Source organism: Siphateles boraxobius, unplaced genomic scaffold, assembly GCF_051911475.1.
Source record: "Siphateles boraxobius isolate OS27281-9 unplaced genomic scaffold, OSU_SipBor_1 5, whole genome shotgun sequence".
Classification (NCBI taxonomy): domain Eukaryota; kingdom Metazoa; phylum Chordata; class Actinopteri; order Cypriniformes; family Leuciscidae; genus Siphateles; species Siphateles boraxobius.
In genome coordinates this window covers 16,241,650-16,265,981 of record NW_027509141.1, presented here as the reverse complement: position 1 = coordinate 16,265,981, position 24,332 = coordinate 16,241,650, and the positions used below count along the sequence as shown (strand labels likewise).

General features: G+C 38.0%; 1 protein-coding gene across 1 annotated transcript in view; it reads left to right on the top strand.

Annotated features, from left to right (window-relative positions):
- Positions 1 to 24,086, top strand: part of homer3b (homer scaffold protein 3b) — a 36,435-nt gene extending 12,349 nt beyond the window's left edge. The window contains exons 5-9 of the mRNA XM_077202930.1: positions 9,120 to 9,256; positions 9,924 to 10,080; positions 20,550 to 20,660; positions 22,760 to 22,840; positions 22,962 to 24,086. Of these exons, the coding sequence (XP_077059045.1) occupies positions 9,120 to 9,256; positions 9,924 to 10,080; positions 20,550 to 20,660; positions 22,760 to 22,840; positions 22,962 to 23,147 (672 nt within the window). The 3' untranslated portion in view covers positions 23,148 to 24,086. The remainder of the gene's footprint in view (positions 1 to 9,119; positions 9,257 to 9,923; positions 10,081 to 20,549; positions 20,661 to 22,759; positions 22,841 to 22,961) is intronic.
- The last annotated feature ends 246 nt before the right edge of the window (positions 24,087 to 24,332 follow it).

Below are 24,332 nucleotides of genomic sequence, written 5' to 3'. Positions count from 1 at the left end.
TATAGCTATTTACATCCTTTTTGATAAAGTGAAAAACGTATATATTGTCATTTGCAATGTTGTGTTTTAAATCAAATGAAACCTGTTGTAATGTCTTACTGATGAAAAAACAGAAGATGTCACTCACTGAAGCTTACAGGGAATGGCTTAGATCAAAACAATAACAAAAGCAGCATTCTGTACGTGCTTTCTTCCATATCTGATATTGCAACGTATTAACCCCACAAATGCTGAAGTAAAGGAAAGAACAGCATTTCACAACTATTCAGTTTGACTGTGGTTCTACAGTGTAAATACTCAGTACATATCAAACGATCTGTATCATACAAAGCAAAGCACTGTTGGACATTGAAGTTTTTCCCTCCTTTCCACCTCGCTTTTATATCTCTTATGAATGCCCGTGCAGCTATGCGCATTTTACTTTGTAATTAGCGCCAATTCGGGGGCGGCATTTGCTTGAATGGTGGGTTTATTATTCTTAATGAAAAACACAACTACAAACAGTACAATGACAAACTCACTTATATTAAACACAGAACTTTTATTAACAAAACGAATAAGACTGCTTTATTAACAAAACGAAAAAGCATGGCATACATCATAAATTAAATCTGACTCCTGCTGCTGATCTGTGCTGCGACTCGTTTAGCTCACGCTGAATTGAACTCACGCGTTCAGTTTTTAATTATAGTGTCTGTTCTCCAACTGAACGAAATTATATTTATTACTATAAAAAATCTAAACTACGGTGGGGGCGGTGCCGCGGCAGGCAAGTGATGCAATCATTGTTGTGGCTGAACACTGTGTAACACAGACTATCGCATTAAGCCTAGAAGCAATGTATTTGGCTCTGCATCATCTTTTATTTTCAGTCTCTGAAAAGCCTGCATCGAACGAATTTGCAGTAAAATGAAACGAACAAACAAAACAGTGCAATCTGACTGGAATTTAGTTAAAAATAAAATTCATCCACGCTTTCTTAAAGGGGTGGTAAAAAGTCCTTTTCACAAGATGTAAAATAAGTCTTTGATGTCCCCAGAGTGTGTATGTGAAGTTTTAGCTCAAAATACCCCACAGATATTTTTATATTGCATGTTAAAATTGTCACTTTTTGAGGGTGAGCAAAAACGCAAAGTTTTTGTGTCTGTCCCTTTAAATGCAAATGAGCTGCTGTGCCCAGCACAGGGGGCGGAGCTACAACAGCTTGTGTCCTGAAAATTTCAAAAACGTTTTGCCTTTTATGTTCAAACCAGGCGCGGATTTATGGGCGGGCCTGGGTGGGCACGTGCCCACCCAGATTGACAGGTGGCCCACCCAATCAGATTAATAAAAACAAAATTTATTTTTTTTTATTTTAATAATAATAATAATAATAATGAATTAAGTTTGGCCTTATACGGCTCGCCGAACAACTTTATATGATATATGACAAGCCTGAGCGCATCCATCTCTGGCTCAGCGCCAGCCAACGAGCGAACGCACAGTTTGAATCTGGCAGTTATGTCATGTCACTGTACATATTTTGTCCAGACTTTGACACTCTTGCAAGGAGAGGGGACGAGGCTCATTGTTCACATGAACACTGTGTCTTGGAAAGACAAAGACGGGCCCGTTCACATATCGCGTCTTTTGCGCGCTCAAGTTTGTTATTTCAGATGTACGCGCTCATAATGGAAGCGATGCGGTCGTGAAAGACATGGTCAGGCATCTGATTGACTCGTCAAACGCATGCGTTTCGACTGCCAAGGGACTTGCGATTTGTCATAAAAGCTTGCGTTCTTAATGTGCGCTTTGTGGTCACGGAAAAAGCGCGTCAGAAACGCGCGTTTTTGCATCAAAACGTGCGTCCTCGACATGTGATCTGCTATTTAAATGATATTGTTTCTGTCTGCAGGTGTTTTATGCCTCTGAAGTGTTTTTGTAACAAGAAAAGAAAAACAACTCTCGGTTTCAAGTTCACTGTTTTTTATTTCAGCACATTGGAGAGTCCCTTAATCCCTTCATTCGAGACACATCTCGCAAATTTTCCAGTTGTAATTCCGGTAACACTTTACAATAAAGTTTCATAATTATTTTTTTTTTAATGCAAAAACCACAAATTTCTGGCTTTTATGGCAAATTGCGCGTCCCGCATGTTTTATGAATACTTTTGCTTGCCATCAGTGTTGCCAGATGTAGGCCCTACGATAATTATCGTATTTGTACGATAATTTTGACCTCTGTACGATGTACGATCAATAATGAAAAAAACCCCCATAATGTACAATAATTTCAGAGTTTTCAGTCGTTCGTCCAAACACACATTCTACCGCTTCTCTCTCTGACCCAGAATCATTTTGCAGGCTCACCTGCCTGCACGCAAGCACGTACACACACACACACACACACACACAGGCACCACACGTGTCGCCCGGCCCGCACGTCAACACTACATCTAATCCATCCTACAGGTTGGGATAAATAGCTGTATTCTGCACGTTTACGTCGTGTACGATAATGTTCTTCCAAATACGATCATTTTGAACTTCTGGTACGATAATTGGACATTTCCAATCTGGCAACACTGCTTGCCATACTCATGTGGTGCAGGCTGCAGCGCGCTCGTTTTTCCAGGCGCGCCTATATGCCGGGGCGAGATGAAAAACATCTCAACTTTTCAGAGAGTGCCGCAAGGTCATTTGACAAAAACCAACCGGTCAGCATCGGTCTTTCCGTATTAACAACTTCAAAAGCTCAGCGAACAGCTGATCATAGCTGTACAGTGCGGGTTTTATTTCTCATCTCCATAAATATAGCCTACTAAACCCTAGATTCAGGCCCACCTCGACTTAATCCAGGCCCACCCATCTGTCACGTTCTGCATCCGCCACTGGTTCAAACCGGAGTCAGACTCTACAAGAATTTATATAGCTTATGAGTAGTTATCTTCTAGTCATTGATTAGTATATTCTGTCATGATAATTTATAAATCGCGTCCCCGGGGGCCGGGTTTTTTTATATAAATTTTAGGGTTAGTGATGTTACTAACCTGGGAGGAAACTTGTGTAGTCCCTACCAGCCGTTTGTTGTAGTCCTTAAAAAGCAATTTCTTTAAAAGAAAATATCTCCATTTGCTTTTATCTTTGAGAGTCGTAACTTTGCAATTGTTGTTTATGCTCAAACAGCAACATTACACGCTAATGATCACAAGGATGGCAATGCAAAGATTGGATTTCCACATCTTGGCATCTCTATCGTTTTGTTGCTGGAGTAATCCTGTTTGCGTCAGTCTTGTATTTACTATTACATGACATGTGCGGATCTGTGGGCGGGGCTAAAGAGGCAATGATGTAGAAGCAGGCGTTGATCTTTTGCGGAGGCGGTCTTAAGTTGCACTATGATGTAATAATGATACAAAATCCGAAACAAGTAATTTTCTGAACTTGGTTTCAATAAAAAGCTGTTTTTGGACTAACAAGGAAGTTTTGAGTTCTCAAACCTACAAGATATTTTTATAGTACAATGACCAAAAGATCAAGGAAAATTTATTTCTCAATTCATGACCCCTTTAAATGGAACAAATTGTATAAGAGTCATTTTTTTTAAAATTACTTTTAAGCCCCTTTCACACACCACGTTGATCCTGGAAAATTGCTGTAAAATTGCTAGAGTGCCTTCTGTGTGAACGCAAACACATCCCGGGATTGATGCCGGGATGGGGACATAGTAACATTGCCGGGATCAGTCCTGGTGTTACAAGATTTTCGGTTTCTGAGATTTTCGGTTTCAATGGGCAGAGCTTATATGAATATTCATGAGTTTCCCAGACATGCGCGTTGAACTGAAAATATTAGTTCACGCTTTATCTCAGCAAATTTAATGGATTATAAATTTTTTAAAAAAGGTAGATAGTTTCAGTGTTGCGCAAACTTATGCATAAACTTTAATTGTTTATCATTTCATAACCGTTTATAATGTTTGTATTAGTTTGCATGTTTTGTGCATTCATCACAAACTGAATGATTGCAGGCATTCACTTCGTGCTTGAAGCACAGCAAACTTCAACTAGTCGTATTGTATACACCTTTATACCTTGCGATGCTTTAAAACTGTCTTTTACTCATTGTTATCAATTGCTGAATGCAATAACTGAAAAAACCTCCATAAATGAATCTGTGTAGACAGCTTTTTTATATATATCCTGGTGTTATTGTTTTTAAATTCTTGTTAATTTTGTAAATCTAAGCTAAAAAACTTAAGACCACACAGAAGCACGAATGTGTTGCTTTAAATACATTACAAGTAGCCTACAATTTGGATAAAACAAAATTGTATGGACAAAAGTGTAAAAAAAGGACATTTGAAATAATTATGCTACTGTAAATGAGAAAAACACTTCACATTCTTTTACGGAATAGAATTAGCAGCCAATTTGATGATCACAAAAAAAATTATATTTGCAAATAAGCATACTGGCAAAATTATGTAACAAATTGAACATGTTTTTTATTTTCTTGTGATGACAGAGCTCATTACTCCAGATTTCAGTGTCACTTGACCCTTCAGAAATCGATCTTATACTGATTTGCTGCTCAAGAAACATTTCTGATTATGATCACAGTTGAAAATGGTTGTGCAGCTTAATGAAGTGTGAAATTCATTATACAGCATCTGTTTTCAGGATTCTTTATGAATGGCAAGTTCAAAAGAAGAGCATTTATTTGAAATAAAAATCATTTGTAAACATTATAAATGTCTTTGCTGCCTTGCATGCTAAAATATGCATTTCTTAAATCATAGTGATTCCAAACTTTTATCGTGTAAATCTTAAGTGATGAAAATGCCAGAATGTCATGTTTTCAATATTTCGAAAAATGTCATGAAATAATAAATTATTATATATATATATATATATATATATATATATATATATATATATATATATATATATATATATATATATATATATATATATATATCCTATCCCAAACCATCTTTTTCATTATCACAATCTGGAAAAAAATATTATTTATATATAGCTTTTATTCTGATTTTACCCCTTAACCCGAATTGTACCCCACGAAAAAAAATCGTAATCAAATTATATGCAATAACACAAAATAGGTATCTAACCAGTACTGCTGAGTGGTTAAAACCAGTAAAACGGAGTGCACTGCCCGGGGGCGCCACCCAGCTACTAAAAATGAATAATCATATTTTTCAAAACTGCTACCTTAATCAACACAAAATAGGTGTCATTTGAAAGCTTAGAGCCTGAACTTTACAATGCATGTAGCCAATTTGATTAGTTATTTGCTGTTAAATAAATTTTTATTTTCATAATTTATGAAATACTTTTTTTGTACTATGTACTGGAAAAGTCAAAAACATCATATAGATCAGATAGTCATATGTCATATGTCATTTGAAAGGTCTCACGGAGTAGAATACAAGAAGCATAATTGTTTTGGGCTTTTTACTAAACTTGAGCGAGTTTTTGTACGTGAAGCCCCACAAGACCCATATTTAAATTATATACAGACGCTGCATTTATGCTACTTCGTGACTTCATGAAACCTGCATATAGTCAAAAATGGCACATCAATACTTACAGTGGATATTTGAAATGAGTCCAAAATCAACATAATAAATTGCGTCAATAACGAGATATTCCTCACGGAAAAACAACAATTTAAAAAATACCCATTAGGGGGTGTCAAGGGCTAAACAAAAAGACGAACTTGGTTCCAAATGCTGTAACTTTTGATCACTTTATACCATCATCACAAAATGCAGCTTCCATGTAGGGGAACTTCACCAAAAAGAATTTGAATCCTTCCTTATTTCCTTCCTGAGTTATTGCATGTCATATAAGAAAGATATGTAACATTATAATAAAAATAAATATATTTTATATAAATATACATTTATATAAATAAATACATCTTTTATCAGCAGTTTCTCAGCATGAGAATGTCCACATTTAATGAATTAATTTTTTTCTAAACATTTAAACCAGTTTTCTATCAAACGATACCTACGTTTTGACTTTCCTTGCTATAGTTTTGAGTCTTTACTTTTGTGTATGTAAACATGTCTGGAAAAAAAAGTCTGTATACATTATGGTAATGAGTATTATTTGGTAAAATAGGCTTCATTTTCATTAAAATGATCTCAGAATCCAAAATATCTTAATAGTACTGCAGTATGGTTTGTGTTGTGTGCCCATATACTGTATTCTGTAGTGGTTTAATGGCCATGACAGGCTTTTATCCCATAAGCTCTTTTGCATTCAAACGTGCCTCTGTAGAGCGTATGAAACAGACCGCTGAATGAGAGATATTCATTATTTAATCAAACCTGAGTGTTTAGAGTTCAAAACACCAACAGTGTGCTCTGAATAAATCCTGCCCTTATTAATTAATAAAGTGTTTTTTCGGGGTGCTGCATTAGACCAGGGGTGATGGGGTGAAAAATGGAAGAGTATAAATAAGTCAAACAGAGAGATGTGCTCTTTGATCACTGAATCTATATGTGTATGTCTGCTTCTAAAAGCTTTCTGGCCAGATCCAGTATTCTGTTTATATAACGGCTCATACGTTATTAAATTCATACTCTTCATACTCCTACTGTTTTTAATCTTTTGCAAGAAAGTGTCTGTCTGTCCTTGCCCATGCAAAACTTGGCACACTTGTGTTTTTATTTCAAACTGTTAAGTATGAGTGTTAGTAATAGGAAGGTTTCCCTTATCATCTGTACATTCAGCCTACTTACTAAATGATATGTTAATCAATGAAATGCTTCTATCTTCTTTCTCTCCATGTCTCTTCTGTGGTGATGGGATTGTCTTTCTCAGCTGTCTCAGGTAAGCAGTCAAACTACCATCTGCATCTGTTTTCACATACAATAACACACCTGTGTCCCCTGTGCAGCTGACACACCACTGCACATTCATACCGCTCTTCTGACAGAGGTCCTCAAACCCCTCAGGTTATGAAACCGTGCCATGCAAGATGACATATGGTGCGTTCAAGTCATGTTGGAAAGATCGTATTTATGAGTTGAATGCACATGAACGCCAAAATGTCGTTAATATGAGTGATTTTCTTTAGGCCCTGATGTTTACGAGTTGAGGGCGTGTCAGTGAGAAACATGATAATAGCATTGTAATATAACAATATAATATGTAATGATAAAGTTTACTCTGGATCCAAAAATTAATTAAAAACATAAAAAAGCAAAACACACATGATGCATATTATTTGTTTTTTATTTTATAGAATTATAGAGTTAAAAACCTTGCTGCATTTTTGTGTAGTTAATTAAGAGAAGGTACACCACCATCTTACTCCGACGAAAGTGACGATGTAAACACGACTTCCCACCTCGTAAATACAAACTTCCCAGGAGGCAACAATATTCCTGTTTTTGTCCCAATCTGTACAGAAGTCATTTTTCAAAATCTTATAACATCAAAATTGGAGTTGTGTGGCTTTTAGTGCGTGTGTTTTAGCTTCGGGGCAAATGCACTTATTAAAGTTGATGAAAATATGTCTCTCTTTTTTCCCCAGAGAAAATTTACTAAAAATATAAATTAAATCATCTTAATGACATCATCTTGAACTCAGGGGCGTGTCCAAATTTTCTGTCCAATCAAATAGTGTCTAGAATAATATAGTCCCCTCCCACTCAGTGTTGTCATTTTGTTAATTGAAGTAAGGGTGAAATAAAATGTTATTGGGGAAAAACTTGAATTTGGAAAACTTAAAAAAAATTCTTTAGCAACCAACTAATAATAAGTTAAATTACTAATACTAAAACTGAGGCAAAATAAATTTTAAACTAAGTAGAAAAATATATATATTTTTAAAAAAATTAAATGAAAAGTCCTACACGTCCTGCCCCAACCACTTGTTTTAAAAGGAAGGATATTTAGGGGAAGGTGGTGTACTTTAATTTGAGCTATTTCTTATAGTGTTGCTAAAGTTCAGTGTCATTTCATTTCGTTTGTAAAAAACATTGCAAAACATTTGCTCATGATAAGGGGAATATGCTGGAAATATGTGATCCCTCATTAAAAATATAGAAATGTGCAAGATACATTATTGAAGGAATCGAGCACCCGAGCCTTTGACTATGTAGTAGAGTTTTCATCTCTGATTCCTCTTGCTCTTCCTTTAAATTTTAAACACACAGAGAGCTCCATCTCAAGCTCCCTACGCCTGCCATGAACCGCTATAGAGAAGGCAAACAAGTCATCGGCCTGAGTGGTCGGATTAGAAATAGAACATCTTCCTTTGGGGAATGCATCTGAGATTGTTGAATTATACAAGCTTTTCTGAGAGCGAGCATGCATTGCTCCACAGAAACACTGTACATGTTTGAAAAACCAAGGCTGTGCTTGCTGTTATACAGTGTAGGCAAAATAACCAAGTTCTCTCTGAAGCACTGCTCTGGTTTTCTCAAGTCAACATGAACAGTAGGCTGAAATAAACTGATGTCCTTTCAAATTTGAATCAAAGATCAATGGCATATGTTGCCTCATGCCTGGTTTAGTCACATGTGCAGACTCTTTTAGAGATTTTTTTTTTTTTTTTGCATCAAACAAATAGACTAAGAATGTGTTGTTATCTAACTTACCATAGGATTGAAAATGTGAGCTCACTGGGACTGTCGCTTATTTTAAATGTGGACATTCCCTGTAGAGCACCAAATCAATGGTCTCATTTAAGAGGACAGATTTCATAAATACTGCATTTATCTTAATATAATTCAATATAAATGAGTATATTTATGAGTTTTCAGCATCATTACTCCAGTCTTCAGTGTCACATGGTCCTTCAGAAATCATTCTAGTATCATGATTTTGTTTTTATTTTGTATTGCTTAATATTTTTGTGGAAACTGTGATTCATTTTTTTTTCCAGAATTGTTTTGGTTAAAAAGAACAATTTATTGGAAAGATTATTATTATTTTGTAACAGTGTAAAAGTCTCTAATGTCACTTTGATCAATTTAATGTGTCCCTGGTAAATACAAATATTAATAAAAAAAAATCTTAATGACCCCAAACTTTTTTGTTTGTTTAATATATATACATTTTATATGTTGTTTTATTGCCTGTCATGTGTCTAATACAGGCGCTGTCGGTGGACCGCCAGTCTCCTCCGCTGCTTGGTGTCAATGGCTCTAGTGAGGACAAGTTGTTTCGCAGCAAGAGTGCTGACATGGAGCAGTGCATGGAAAAAGAACAGATGAGGAAGATGCTTTCCGAGGGGTAAAATATACAGATCTGACAAAATCTCTCACAACCATCAAATCTCACACTTTCTTTTACTCACTTGTCTCCTGTTTGTAATGTCTAATAGCAACATTAATTGGGGGTCAAACATTAAAATTGATGTATTTTGTCATTTAATTTGCCCCATATTTTGTAATGGGGTACAGTAGATTGTTTTTCAGGAGATATCTGTTTTTCTTGATATACTGTGTAACCACAACCGTCTCACTCAGATGCACGTGAATCTAATCAATCCGCCTGATGTACTCTTCCTCCTCAGTAGTTTTCTGGGGTAATTGGCAGTGAGTTTACCGTCAAACGTTTTACAGATTCAAGCATGAATCACTTCATTATACAATCACAACATTGAATATGCTGATGTTGATAACATCCCAAAGCCACAGATTCAGGAACTCAACCTGCAAAAGTTGTCTCTGCAAAATAAAATGATTCTCCATTAAATGTTAAATCTGACAGGGGACATTAGTAATCTTTTAAAATATAAAGGCAACACAAAAGAAATGACATTTCAAAACTCAGCCATGTGTGTGATGTTTACCATCTGCTGCCATTGGACTAAAATCCTTTGATGAAATTTGTCTTTGCCCCAGGTTTCAGAAGTAAAGACTTGAGTATCTAAACCCAGATGTTGGTTTGTTCACAGGTCGATATGTGAGAGGAACTCGGAGGCAGAGCTGTTTTCTCTTCGGGACAGCAACGCTAAGCTTGTAGCCGCTCTTCATGAAGCTAACAGCAGCATTGAACATTGGAAAACACAATTAGCCGAATATCAGAAAGAAACAGATCGCCTCCGAGAGCAGGTGAGGAATGTTAAAGGAATAGCTCAACCAAAATGACAGTTTACGATTATTTACTCACCCCAAGGCCATCCTAGATGTATATGACTTTCTTCCCTCAGTCGAAGCAAAATTAAGGTTTCGGAGGAAAACACTCCATCAAGTGCAAGTGAATAGTGCCCAATTTAGACCATTTTGACAGTCCAAAATCTAATTTAGCCAGCTTCCAAGGGCTCCACAGGACCCCAGCTGCCAAATAAGGGTCGTCTTAAGTGAAATGATCAGTCATTATCAGAAAAAAATTTGGGATGGACAGGCACCCTCCCCTCCCACGTACTCTTGTATCTATCACAACTTCGCTTGTCAAAAATTCACTGAAACTTTGTGTAACTTTGTGTAGCACTTAAGGGCTGTTCACTCAAAACATGTTTTTCCATTCCACTGCACTACTTTTTCATTATTTTTAAATGTAAACTGCGCTAGACGGACCTGTATGTCTGCTACACTCGTGTCTCGCGAATTTGACTAAAAGCATATTTCATGATAACAATATATATCATATAGTTATTCTATTTTTGTTATATAAAAAAAAACAAAAAAACGAACTACAAACAATAGGACATATACAAAAATAACAAAGAAGCAACCTACAAAAAAAAAAAGACAAATACGATAGAGATGCAAATGAAATAAAGTACGTTTTTCAGGTACAGTAGGATTATTTAACATGTATAAATTTACTTAACAGCTTTTGTTGTTTGATTAACATTGACACAGACAGCTATTTTAGACTGCTGTCACTTTAAGACAGAATGCTTGGATCCAAACTGACACGCATCCGGATGGTAGGTGGTAGGATTGGATGGTAGTTTTGTTCTCCAAAACATACTATGATGAGATTGCCTACCTTTGATTAGGCTGTTCTTGCGTGACAGAAGACTACTACTCGCTTTCATGGTGCGCCTGTATCTTTCTCTATTGCTGTTCGATTACATGATAGAAAGTCTAAGGCCTTCAAAAGCCGTACAGCAAACCCATCTAATCTGGTGCCCATTACACGCCAAACTAAGATTGCTGTGGGGACAATAAGTAAGACTGTTAAGTAAGCACTTTTAAACATCCGCTCCCTTAAGAATAAATCACTTCTAGTCAACGACTTAATAGCCACATACAACCTGGATTTTATGTTTCTAAATGAAACTTGGCTAGAAGACAGCTGCAGTGCAACAGTCGTCAATGAAACATCCCCTCCTAACTTTACTTTTATGAGTGTCTGCAGAGTTCATAGGAGAGCTGGGGGTTTAGCTGCTCTTTTTAAAGATATCAATGTAATGTCTATCAATGTAAACAAATATCATTACCCGTCTTTTGAATATCTGGGTATTGTGTTAAAAGGTGCTCCACACATTTTACTTATCATTGTTTACAGGCCTCCAAAATACTCTCCAGCTTTTGCTGAGGACTTTATAGAACTGTTATCAACAATTTCCTCTGAGTTTGACTGTTTTGCCATTGCTGGAAATTTTAACATTCACATAGATAATGCAGAAACCAATATGGCAAAAGAAATCAAAACTGTCTTAAAAACCTTTGGTCTGACTCTGCATGTTCATGGACCCACACATAATCTTGGACACACTCTAGATTTACTTAACAGTAAGGGTCTAAACATTTCATCGATTGTTATTAAGGATGTAGCACTGTCTGATCATTGCTGTATTTTCTTTGATATATTGATCTCTCCTGCCATTGAAGCTAGAGCTGTGTCTGTCAAGAAGAGATGCTTAAAGGATTAGTTCAGTTTTTAAAAAACTTTTGCTGATAATTTACTCACCCCCATGTCATCCAAGATGTCCATGTCTTTCTTTCTTCAGTCGAAAAGAAATTAAGGTTTTTGATGAAAAATTCTAGGATTTTTCTCAATATAATGGACTTCATGGGGTACCAAACGGTCCAAGGTCCAAATGACAGTTTCAGTGCAGCTTCAAAGGGCTTTAAACGACACCAGACAATGCATAAGGGTCTTATCTTGCGAAACGATCGGTCATTTAAAAAATAAATAAAAAAGTTTAATTTTTATAAGCACAAATGCTCGCCTTGCTTCTGTGATGCACGTTCGTGACTCTCCTGTTCAAACTCGTTCATCAAAATGAACAAATCTTTTAAAAAAATAAAGATTTGTTCATTTTGATGAACGAGTTTGAACAGGAGAGTGTACTATTTATGAAGGCTATATCTTTAACACCAAGCATATCTGCTGACTCTGTTCATTTTCTCCTTGATTCTTTTAACTCAAAAGTTAAGTGTACTTGATGATATTGCTCCTGTGAAAGTCAGGAAGAAGAGTGGAAGACAAAAAGCACCTTGGAGGAACTCAACAGCAGTGCAAAATTTGAAAAGACAATGCAGAAAAGCAGAGCGCATGTGGCGGAAGACAAAACTTGTAGTCCATTATAACATCTACAAAGACAGCATCCATGCTTTCAATATGGAACTAGGCAAAGCTAGACAGACTTTCTTCTCAAATAAACAGCAACTTGGGGATGCATATGATCCCATACTCGGTATCGGCTCCGATACTGCCATTTTTGCCGGATCGGGTGTCGGTCAGACGAGGCCGATCCAAATCCGATATTGTGCGTTTACTATTGTGTTATTGTTAAGCCCCACAAAAGCATAAAGCACCATAAAGTTTTCGTGCATTATATTATAAATGCACTGAAGCCATAATATAGTATAATGTGAGATAGAAATGAATATTTAAGTCATTAAATTCAAGTTCACGTAAACTTTTCCCTCTGCTGCTGCTGTCAATCATTCTCCATTCAGCGTTCAAACAGCGCGTCGCGTTCAGTTACGACAGTCAACGATGAAACTCTCCAAGATTATGCAGTGTTACTATTATTATCTTGCTGGACTGTATTGCTGTACCTTAATCATGTTCCTTTCTATCATGTGTCTGTTAGATCGCAACACTGGAGGGCACTATAATTGTTCTTTACGCGCACAGTAACTGAAATTTAAAACTGTTAAAAGAAAAGGCTCAATAAACTATTGCATAGATAGATACTGTATAATACACTATGCATCGATATGTCTTTCCTGGAGTTCCGTACAGAGTGTACAAGAGTGCTTCAGGAGCTCTAAGGATTCTGTGGAAATTGATAAAAGTGGCTTGGGAAAAGCAGGTTGTGCCTAGATCATGGCGCCGAGCAGGGGGAGTCTTTATACCCAAAGAACAGACTGATCTCATGAAATGGCGTATGTATGACACGCCAATTCGTATTTCCATTTTTGGCGTGCTATCAACACGCATAATCGCTTTTCAGCGTGTTTATCAACGCCTTTGACTTAACGTTATATTACTGTATTATGTATATATAGATATATGACCTACCCCAACCCCGTCCCTAAACCTACCCGTCACTGGGGTTAATACCATTAATGAGTGTTCTCCTACCATCCTAGGAAAAAAAAGATCGCTCCACAGATGTAGATATAGATTTTGCTTCGTTTCGCTCGGACATTTAACGGCGTACACATACACGCGGAATCACTCGGACATTTAATGGCGTAGACATACACGCAAAAGATTTCGGCGTGGACATACACGCGGATAGCTCAAAATGCGTATAGATAACACGCCACTTGACTTGAAAGTGGCGTGTATGTTTACGCAAAGTCATGATGTCATGTTGCAAAGAAAAAGATGCTACAAGCATCAGTCAGTTTCGCCCTATTTCACTATTAAACGTCGAAGGCAAAATTTTCTTCAGCATTATTGCTAAGAGATTGTCAACCTACCTATTAAAGAATGGCTTCATTGACACTTCAGTTCAAAAAGCGGGCATTCCAGGATTCTCAGGATGCTTAGAACATATCAGTGTTATCTGGCAACGAATACAATCAGCTAAAAAGGAGAGGAAGGAGCTCCACGTGACATTCCTGGATTTGGCTAATGCATATGGTTCAGTGCCACATGAGCTTCTTTGGGCATCATTTGATTTTTTCAGGGTACCGATGTCGATAACAAATTTAGTGAAAGCCTATTTTGGAGATTTGCAATTTAGTTTCTCAACTCCAGAATTCAGCACAACATGGCAATGCTTAGAGGTTGGAATAATGGCAGGATGCACCATTTCTCCACTGGCTTTTACCATGGCAATGGAAGTAATCATTAGGGCATCAAAGTGGGTAGTAGGAGGAGAGCGCTTGGCTTCTGGGATGCGACTACCACCAATCAGAGCATACATGGATGACATGACAACCATGACTACAACGGTAGCCTGCACTAATCGGTTATTGGGGAAGTTAACAGATAATATTGAATGGGCACTAATGCAATTTAAGCCCTCTAAATCAAGAAGCATCTCAATAGTTAAAGGCAAGGTAGTAGATAAAATATTCTTCATTAATGGTGAGGCAATACCAACAGTTTCTCAGAAGCCAGTGAAGAGTCTAGGGAGATGGTACGATGGGGATCTAAAGGACACAGTTCGAGTGGGAGAAGTTAGACAACAAGCAGTGGAAGGGTTGAAGAGCATAAACAGCTGTGCTCTACCAGGCAAACTAAAACTCTGGTGTTTTCAGTTTGGTCTACTGCCAAGGTTGCTGTGGCCACTGACTGTGTACGAGGTTTCTTTGACAACAGTGGATAAGCTGTGAGCGTTAATAAGTTCATACATCAGGAAAGTTCCACGCTGCCTTTATAGTAAAGGAGTATTGCAGCTGCCAGTCTCTGCTTTAACCGAGGAGTTTAAGTGTGCCAAGGTCAGACTGGAAATGACTTTAGCAGAGTCAGGCGACAAATGTGTAAGGGAGGCAGCCCCTGTGATAAAAACTGGTAGAAAGTGGTCAGCAAAGAAATCTGTAGTAGAGGCAAAGGCTGACCTTCAAATTGGGGATATCGTGGGACAGGTACAGCATGGGAGAGGGGGTTTTGGGCTCAGTTTAGCTCCTCCTAAATGGCACAAGGCAGGCCCAGCTCAAAGGAGGAAGCTGGTAGTCAACGAGGTGCGAAAGCAGGAGGAGAGGATGAGATGTATAAAGGCCATTTCCCAGGCCAAGCAGGGAGAGTGGATGAGATGGGAGAGTGTGGAACAACGAAAAATGGGCTTGCAAGACCTTTGGTCAATGGAAGAGAGTAGGATCAGTTTCCTTATTAGGTCAACATATGATGTTCTCCCATCACCGCAGAACCTAAACCTCTGGGTAGGAGAGGATCCCTCTTGTCCTTTGTGTTCATCACCTGCCACATTAAGGCACATTTTGACAGGATGTAAGGTGGCTCTTAGCCAAGGTCGGTTTACTTGGCGCCATGACCAAGTATTGCGATGTTTGGCTTTAGCATTGGAAGGCAAGCGTAGTATGACCAATAAGTTGCCGCCTGTTCTAGCAAAACATTACACGCAGAAGACAATATTCCTCCGCCCAGGCGAGCAACCACCAAGAAAAGGTGCTAACACCAATTCTCGCCCAGGACAACTGGAAGCTGCTGGGGACTGGAAGATGCTGGCTGATCTTGATCAACGGCTTATTTTTCCACCTGAGATTGCCACCACTAACCTAAGACCAGATATTGTTTTGTGGTCTGGATCAGCACGCATTGTTCAACTGATAGAGTTAACAGTGCCATGGGAGGATTCGGTAGATGAGGCATATGAGAGGAAGAAATTGTGGTATGCTCATCTGGCCACTGAAGCAGAACAGTGAGGATGCAGAGTCCAGGTTTATCCAGTGGAAGTGGGTTGTCGAGGTTTTGTGGCACACTCTACAACCCGGTTCCTCAGAGACGTCGGATTCAGTGGTCAAGAGTTGCGTCGCACAGTAAAGAACTTATCTGAAGCAGCAGAAAGGAGCAGCAACTGGCTGTGGTTGAGACGGAAAGATTCTAGCTGGCTGAGTACAGGTCGCCATGCTATGCTCTCAGCAGCACTGTTGGTTTATTTGTAGAGGTTGTATAGTATTTACAGTCATTATGTTCCTGTGTATATTGCGTGAACGACGGGTGGTTGGGCAGATATTGTGTTTTGCGGTAGGTGGTATGCCATACGGAACCGTTGCCACTGAAACTGCATATTAACGCACCAGTGGGGCTCGACAGCCTTAGTCAAACGGGTTGGCGCGTATGGTTGGGTTGCGGAGAGATTGTGAGATTGTGGTTAGGTCACAGCAGCAAGAGGGAAGTAGAGGTCGGTAAGCTGGGCTGAGTTGAGTGGGGGACGGAGGGGGGTGACTCTGGGACGCTAGAGTCACTGTCGAGCCCTCTTGAGGTGTCGTGGGCTAGTCGACGAAACCCTGAGGACGGAAGGTGCCCACTTGAAGACCCTAGAGATGTTCCCTACTCCGCTCAATCCAGAGGGTTGTTATGGGGGGACCGCACTGTGGTTGCAGCCGTTGTGTGTGCTGACGCGCAAATACACTATTAACACCAGACAGAAGGAGATTCACGTCACCAGATGCAAAGAAGCGTAAATGGATGGAGAAGCATAGGTTACTGTAAAGCTACGTCTTAGTTGGTGCTTATCTTGGCGAAAGCCGAGTACAAATCAGCATGAAGTTTTAACATCTACTCTCGTGTAATGGAAATCCTTTGTGCTTTGAACTTTTCAATGCGGACTTGACGCGCTGCGCGCTGTGACTCCGTGTTGCTTCAAGCACATCATTCTGCGCTCGGGATGCGCTTTGTGCTGCACTGTATTGCATTCTTTCATAATCATATCATAATACTTTTGCGCAATGAAAGCTTATTAATAGCCTTTTTTGTTCTGTCCTATCTATCATATGTTGCTGCCTCATTAAACAGCTGCGCTATACATTTAAAAATGTCTTAATTTTATAGTAGACTATATATAAAATAATTGACCATTTTGATATTTGTTATCTTGTTTTTCATGAATGTATTTTACAACAATACAAAGACCAATGTGTAACGTTTTACCAGATTTATGGTAACTTATTCACTTATTTGTTCCCCACTTAATGTTTTTTTCACTAAATGTTCAGATTTTATACAATTATTGTGCACTCGTGATTTTTCTAGACTAAATTTTACTGCTGAGTCATCCACTAATCTAGTTTATAATAGATTTTTTGCCATAGGTTATGATCATATTTTTTTTTATTTGTTGTTTTTCTTTATAATGAAGTTGTCTGTATTAAGTAGATTGTGTTTAACACACAAAAGAGTGATTATCAGTTCAACACACAGAGTTCTATTTCAAGTAGAAATTCTACTTGATTTATTTTAAAAAAAAAACTGCGCTGGTATCGGATTGGTATCGGTCAATACGAAGAATTTTTGGGATCGGATTGGTTCAGAAAAAATAGTATCGGGACATCACTAAACAACACGCACTCTTTTTGCTACTGTAGAGAGACTGACAAACCCCCCAAGCCAGATTCCCAGTGAAATGCTCTCAGACAGCAAGTGCAGTAAGTTTGCTTCTTTCTTCTCATGAGAAAATCAATAATATCAGAAAGGTGATCAGCTCATCTTTGAGTTGTGCTGGGGTCAGACAGATCAGAACACGACCTGAAAAAGTAGTCACTATGTCTGATTTCGATGAAATTGATGGCAAAATTTTGGAAGAAACCATACAGCACCTAAAAAACATCAACTTGCGCTCTTGACGCACTTCCCACATCTTTTTTCAAAAATATGTTAAACAGCTTAGAAGCAGAGCTCCTAGAAGTGGTAAATGCCTCACTTCTCTCGGGGAGTTTGGAAAACTGCAGTTGTCAAGCCCCCCCTGAAAAAGAGCAATCTGGATAAGACCATATTAAACAAATCTCAAATCTTCCTTTCATTGGCAAGATCATTGAAAAAGTTGTCTTCAATCAGCTGAACAAATTCTTAAGCTCGAATGGATACTTTGACAATTTTCAATCTGGTTTCCGACCACATCACAGCACAGAGACATCACTCATAAAGATAATAAACGATATTCGCTTAAACACTGATACAGGCAAATTATCAGTGCTGGTACTTCTCGACCTCAGTGCTGCATTTGGCACAGTCGATCACAACATACTTCTTGGCAGGCTGTAAAACTGGGTCGGGCTTTCCGGGATAGTCCTAAAATGGTTCAGGTCATACTTAGGAGGGAGAGGTTATTATGTGAGTATAGGAGACCATAAGTCTGAGTGGACATCCATGACATGCGGAGTCCCTCAAGGCTCAATTCTTGTGCCACTCCTATTCAACCTGTACATGCTCCCAATGAGCCAAATAATGAGAAGGAACCAAATCGCTTACCACAGCTATGCAGACGACACACAGCTCTACTTATCCCTATCGCCTAACGATTACAGCCCCATTGACTCCCTGTGCCAATGCATTGATGAAGTAAACAGTTGGATGTGCCAAAACTTTCTTCAGTTAAACAAAGACAAAACTGAAGTCATTGCATTTGAAAACAAAGATGAAATTCTCAAGGTGAATGAATACATTCACTCTAGAGGTCAAACAACTAAAAATCAAGTCAGGAATGGGTGTGTCTCTAGAGTCAGACCTTAGTTTCAGTAGTCATGTCAAAGCAATAACTAAATCAGCGTACTATCACCTGATAAATATTGCAAGAATTAGATGCTTTGTTTCCAGTCAAGACTTCGAGAAACTTGTGCATGTTTTCATCACCAGCAGGGTGGATTACTGTAATGGACTCCTCACTGGCCTTCCCAAAAAGACCATGAGACACTTGCAGCTCATACAGAACGCTGCTGCTAGGATTCTGAGCAGAACCAGAAAATATGAACACATCACACCAGTCTTCAGGTCTTTACACTGGCTGCCAGTTACATATAGGATTGATTTTTAAAGTATTATTACTAGTTTATAAATCATTCAATGGCCTAGGACCTCAATACATTGCAGACATGCTCACTGAATATAAACCCAACAGATCACTCAGATCAGATTATTTTTTATTCTAAACTGTTTTAATTATTCTGATTTCTTTTTATTATTTTAATTTATTCTATGTAAAGAACTTTGAAATACCATTGTGTATGAAATGTGCTATATAAATAAACTTGCCTTACCTTATGATCACCTAGCAAAGTCACTATAGGAAAGATAAAATACGGGACAAGGCATGATTTTAAAAAAAAAAAAGACACAAGCTTAAATGGAGCTAAAATGCAGACTGTCCCGGGGAAAATGGGAAGTCTGGTTACTTTATTTAGATAGTGTACCCAAAAATTAATTTTCTTTCATAATTTTCTAACCCTCGTGTCATCCAAACCTGTATGACTTATTTCGTCTGAAGAACTCAAGAAGATTTTTTTTTTAAAGTCAGTAGGGTTCAATGGTTTTTGGGACCCCATTGACTTCCATAGTGCAACATTTTTAAAAAATATCTTGTTTTCTGTTCCAAACAGAAGAAAGAATGTCATACAGGTTTGGACCTATATTGTGTCAATTAAATGTTCATAAGAGTTTTTGGAGATACAAGAAGAGGTTCCCGATGAAACAGTTTTTCCATACTGTTGCTTTTTTAGGACCACATAAGGATAACGTCCACATTTAAACATTCTCATTTGCAAACAATTTGTTTTAGCAGTTGCTCAAGCAGACTGAATATTTTCCCTCAGGCAGTCTTTGGCAGCGTTTTTACATAATCATACATAAATGATTCTACAACACTTTGTAGGTCTACTGAAGCAAACATCAACCAAGTGACGTATATAGTTCAGGTCTTCAGAGAGCGTGCGGAGGGATATTTTTAGGAAAAGACAATACGCCTTCATTGCCCGGAACAGAGGGAAGACAAATGACCGTGGGGAAAATGAGACCGCTAAGTTTCTCCCTAACACAAACAGAGAAAAATGTCTCTGAGTTGTGACAGTGCTAAAAGCTCCAGTGCAGTGATGGCCTGCTTTACTTTCCCTCAGGGGTGAGCATGAGTTCAGTGTTTCCTGTGAATTATTACGACCTCTGAAGAAAAGACGCTCAGTCACAGAAACCATGGCTGTGTGGAAAGAGTGTGGTAGTGTATTTTTCAGTGGAATCAAAAAATCTGAGAACACATTCAAAGAATAGTTCACCCAAAAATTTAAATTCTATCATAATTTACTCACCCTCAAGTTGTTTCAAACCTGTATGAATTGCATTCTTCTTTTGAAAACAAAAGAAGATATTTTGAAGAATATGGGTAACCGAACAATTGACGTCCCCCATTGACTTTCATAGTGTGGAAAAAACAACAACTATGGAAGTAAATGGGGCCTATCAACATGTACATATACGTTTAGCATGTAATGCATCAGCCAGTGTGTTAGTGTGTTATTATAGGAAATAAATAGAAACATATGTAATCTACACCTTAAAATAGATTATAAGCAAATTTTTCAAAACCAACATTAATAAAAAGAACATTTCTAAGAACTTTGCGCATGTTAAAAGAGATTTTATACAGTCGGGGACCGATTGTTCAACCGGAGTTTGATGGGAGAACTTGGAATAGCTGTGGTCTTTTGGTTTCATATTTCAGGTTGCAGAGCTGGAGGCTCAGAGCGGGGTTTCTGCTTCCAGTGAGATGGGGAATGAGGAGCTCACACAGTCTGTGGCAGAGATGGAGGCCCTTATCAAAGCTAAAGATGAGGTAAAGATTACTTTATGTAATAACAGTGCCAACTGACACCGCAAGAAACTCCAGTCTTGTCCCAAATGATACACTATACACTATGAACTTACTATGATAATATGCACTCAACCATCTCTTTTGATATGGTTATGTCATTCAGCATTAGAGTCTGATAGCCCCTCCCCCTCCCCTATGTAAGGAAAGCTGCGACCTTTGAGAGCATGAATTGTCCAGTGTGTCTACATAAAGATCTATATACATTTACACATCACCACATTTTTCAATGATTCTCAAACGACACGTCAGATGAATCAGTCTCTCTAAATCCGTCCTTTCCGTGAGCTACTCTGTTCTGATTGGCCAGACAGCTCAGTCTGTTGTGATTGGTCTACCACGTACAGCACGCGTCAAAAACAAAAAGCCGATTGCCATAACTGAACGTCAACTCAGGGATTGTACACCTTAAACTAAAGACAGTAACAAACAATGACGTCGATTTTTCCATATCAATCTGAGCGCGAGTCCGATGATGAAACATTGGAACAACTAGTCATTCAACCCGAACCTCCATCGCAAGGACGTCTCGAGGTACATTATGAGATGTTGCAACTGTAATTCCTCACCATCAGCATTAACAAGTGTATGTTCATCAACAAACTGATTATTTTACACTTATTTATTTTCCGAGTATTTTTCTAATTTATTGCGGTGAACATGTGGGAGCTGTATCAATAACGGTGCATACATTAGCCGAGCTCTAAGATGAATGTCTAATGTGACATAAACAAAGTTGGTAAAACAAATCTTGCTCCATGCTTAATCTTTACTCAAATTAGTAAGAACAACAGACAATCTGCATTAATAGACACATTTTTAGGTAATAATGGCACAGATTTAACGTGAGTTAGCCATCGGTAGAAAATACATACATCAAGAATTAGTCATACTTACAGGTTGTGATTCTGTGGAGCAAGTTGGTCCAAATAAACTGGGTACTGACCCGTCTCTCAAGAGCAAGCGTTTTGCTAATCCCGCATTGAACTCCGAGATTTGAGAAGCAAACGTCAGTAAAATAAAGGGAACACAGCAAAAGTTTAGGATTATACTGCTGTGGTATCGTGGTAAAGATCAATTTTAAAGTAAAAAAAAAAAACTGGCTTTACCTTCATATTGTAGAGCACAGCGTCTTCTCGACATGATGCTATCCAGCATCCACGGGAATCAGCTGCAGTGTCTGAGGTTCAAGTTTTCCCTGGTGTCTGCGTGCGCCAAAAAGTGGGCAGACAGTATGCTAATCTTTCGTCTTGACATCACAACGAAACTGCTTAGGACTCGTTTGAAAAGCGATTCATTTCATTGACTCAGTGTTGACTCTTACTTTTGAGAGACAATAACTTTATATACAGCACACTTTCAGATTTAAAACTTAGCAGGATGTTTTCATGCATTTAGAGCTATGTTACACACGACATGAAAGGTAATTTTCAAAAATCCATAATGTGGCACTTTAAAATAAAATGATTTATTATAAACTGCACTGCCCGGACAAAAAAGTCGCCGTTTGGATTTAAAGTCTATGATTGGATCATTATTGCAGTAATTATTATTCTATTTTCTAGCATGTTCTATGTTTGGCAACTGTTCTTCTAACCCTATTCAACGATGACAAAACCAAGATTCATCAGGCTCAAATTGTGAAAGGATGGTTATGAGGGAGCATGAATAATCATTTTCACACATGAAGTGGCTCTGAGTCCAGAGACTCCAGTCCTTAAATTCATTGAAAGTCTTTGGGATGTGCTGGAGGTGACTTTACAGAGAGCTGGACTCTTGCATTGTCAATATAAGATCTTGACCAAAAATTGATGCACCACTTAATGGAAATAACATCACAACATTTATTTCCATCAAGAGGTGCATCAATTTTTGACCCAAGACTTTTTTGGGGGGCTTGCAGTGTATGTGTATATGTTTATGTATACAAACAGCCAATGTAAAACATCCCATTTAAATCCAATTAATTTCCATTGAAAATAAAGTAGAACTTCTTTTTCATTTCACTTGTAAGATGAACAAGTAGCTAAAGAATATTCCTTATTTAAAAATTGTTATTACAGGAAATAAAGACTCTGCGGGGCAACAAACCAGATTTGAGTGAGCTTGAGAAAGAAAAGGAAGAGGCCTGTCAAAGGATGCAGGTACATTTCTTTATTAACTTTACTACTACGTGGGTACAACAGAAGTATTTTCACTAGCTTCGGACTTAAATATGATTGTTTTTGTGAACTAAGGATGAATGTTTATTTGTCTTGGCATTAGTTCCTGGAAGTGAAGAACTCCGAGTTGGAGAAACAAGTGCAAACAGCAGAAATCGCTTTAGCTTCGTCCCAGGATTCCCGCAACAGGGCAGAGAGTGCTGTGCAGAAGGTCATTGAAACTTTAGACGTCAAGATCTACGATTTGAGCGACCTGCGACAGAACCTAGCCAAGCTCCTGGAGGATTGACCGGTGCAGTTGAACAAACATTGTATGGCAAAACCACCAAAATGAGGTCGAAGAGAACTTGTTCTCTACTGGAATCTTCCCAAGCTGCACAACTCGAAGGTCCGTCATGGTACTAAGCTGGTAGTAAAAACTAGAGGTGATAAGTAGCATGACAATAATATATTTGCATTCTTTGATTTGGTTGTGACTAGGTTTCTAAATGAGTAATTAGAGTAAGACTTTGAACAGTAGTTTATATCTACAGAACGTTCTGTTCTATGTATTTACCAGTATTATTGTTAGATGCATAACTAGAACTGAAGAATGAAAATAGCTCAATATTTACGGACACCAGCATGTCTCTGTTAGGACATTTAAGTGATTTAATGGCTTGTTGAACTTACAGTTTCTCTTACATGCCTCATAAACTTTGCTTAATGCAATTGACAACAAGAGGAGCAGGGAAATCAGAGCACATAGCACTAACAAAACATGATATTTCTCTTAGTAACAAATGATAACATAAGTGAATGATTAACCTTGACTTCCCTATTTCATTAACTAATTTATTCATCATTTTAACTAGGCTGCTGCAGTCTGTTTAAATATGTAGTTAGTTCTATATCTAATGCATTTCAATTTTCACTGTCTGATTCCATTAGTTCAGAATGGCACTTCTAACGGCAACAACCCTTAAGAAAAAACACTTTAGACTTTTTATAGACCACTAGTTTTCAATACGCCAGCATGCATCTTTATACCAGCCTTTATAAATGTAGTTTTTTTCCTCTTTATAAAAACATGTCTTTAGCCTTAACAGTCACTTTAACTGTTGATGTTTCATCGCTTGGACATATGCCCTATAACCTCAAAGACATTTGCACATATACTATTTTTCTATTGTGTGCCTGTTGTTGTTGGTTTTATATGAGTTCCCAATAAAAGTATTTGCTTCATGTGTGCACGTCCTTTAATGCTACTTTTGTTTCCCAACCCCAAACCGTCCCAAGATTTTTTTATGATAGTTTATGAAGATAATAAAGGAATAAAGTGCTGCACTGATTGCTTCACCATTTGTTTTGTGATAAAATTGAATTCTGATAGTTATGGTGCATTTTGAAGCAGTGTTGCTTGCCATGTTTTTTTTGTTTTGGTTTTAATAAAACGGTATCCAAAGTAGCTTCATTTTTTTTTTAAAGAAATGTT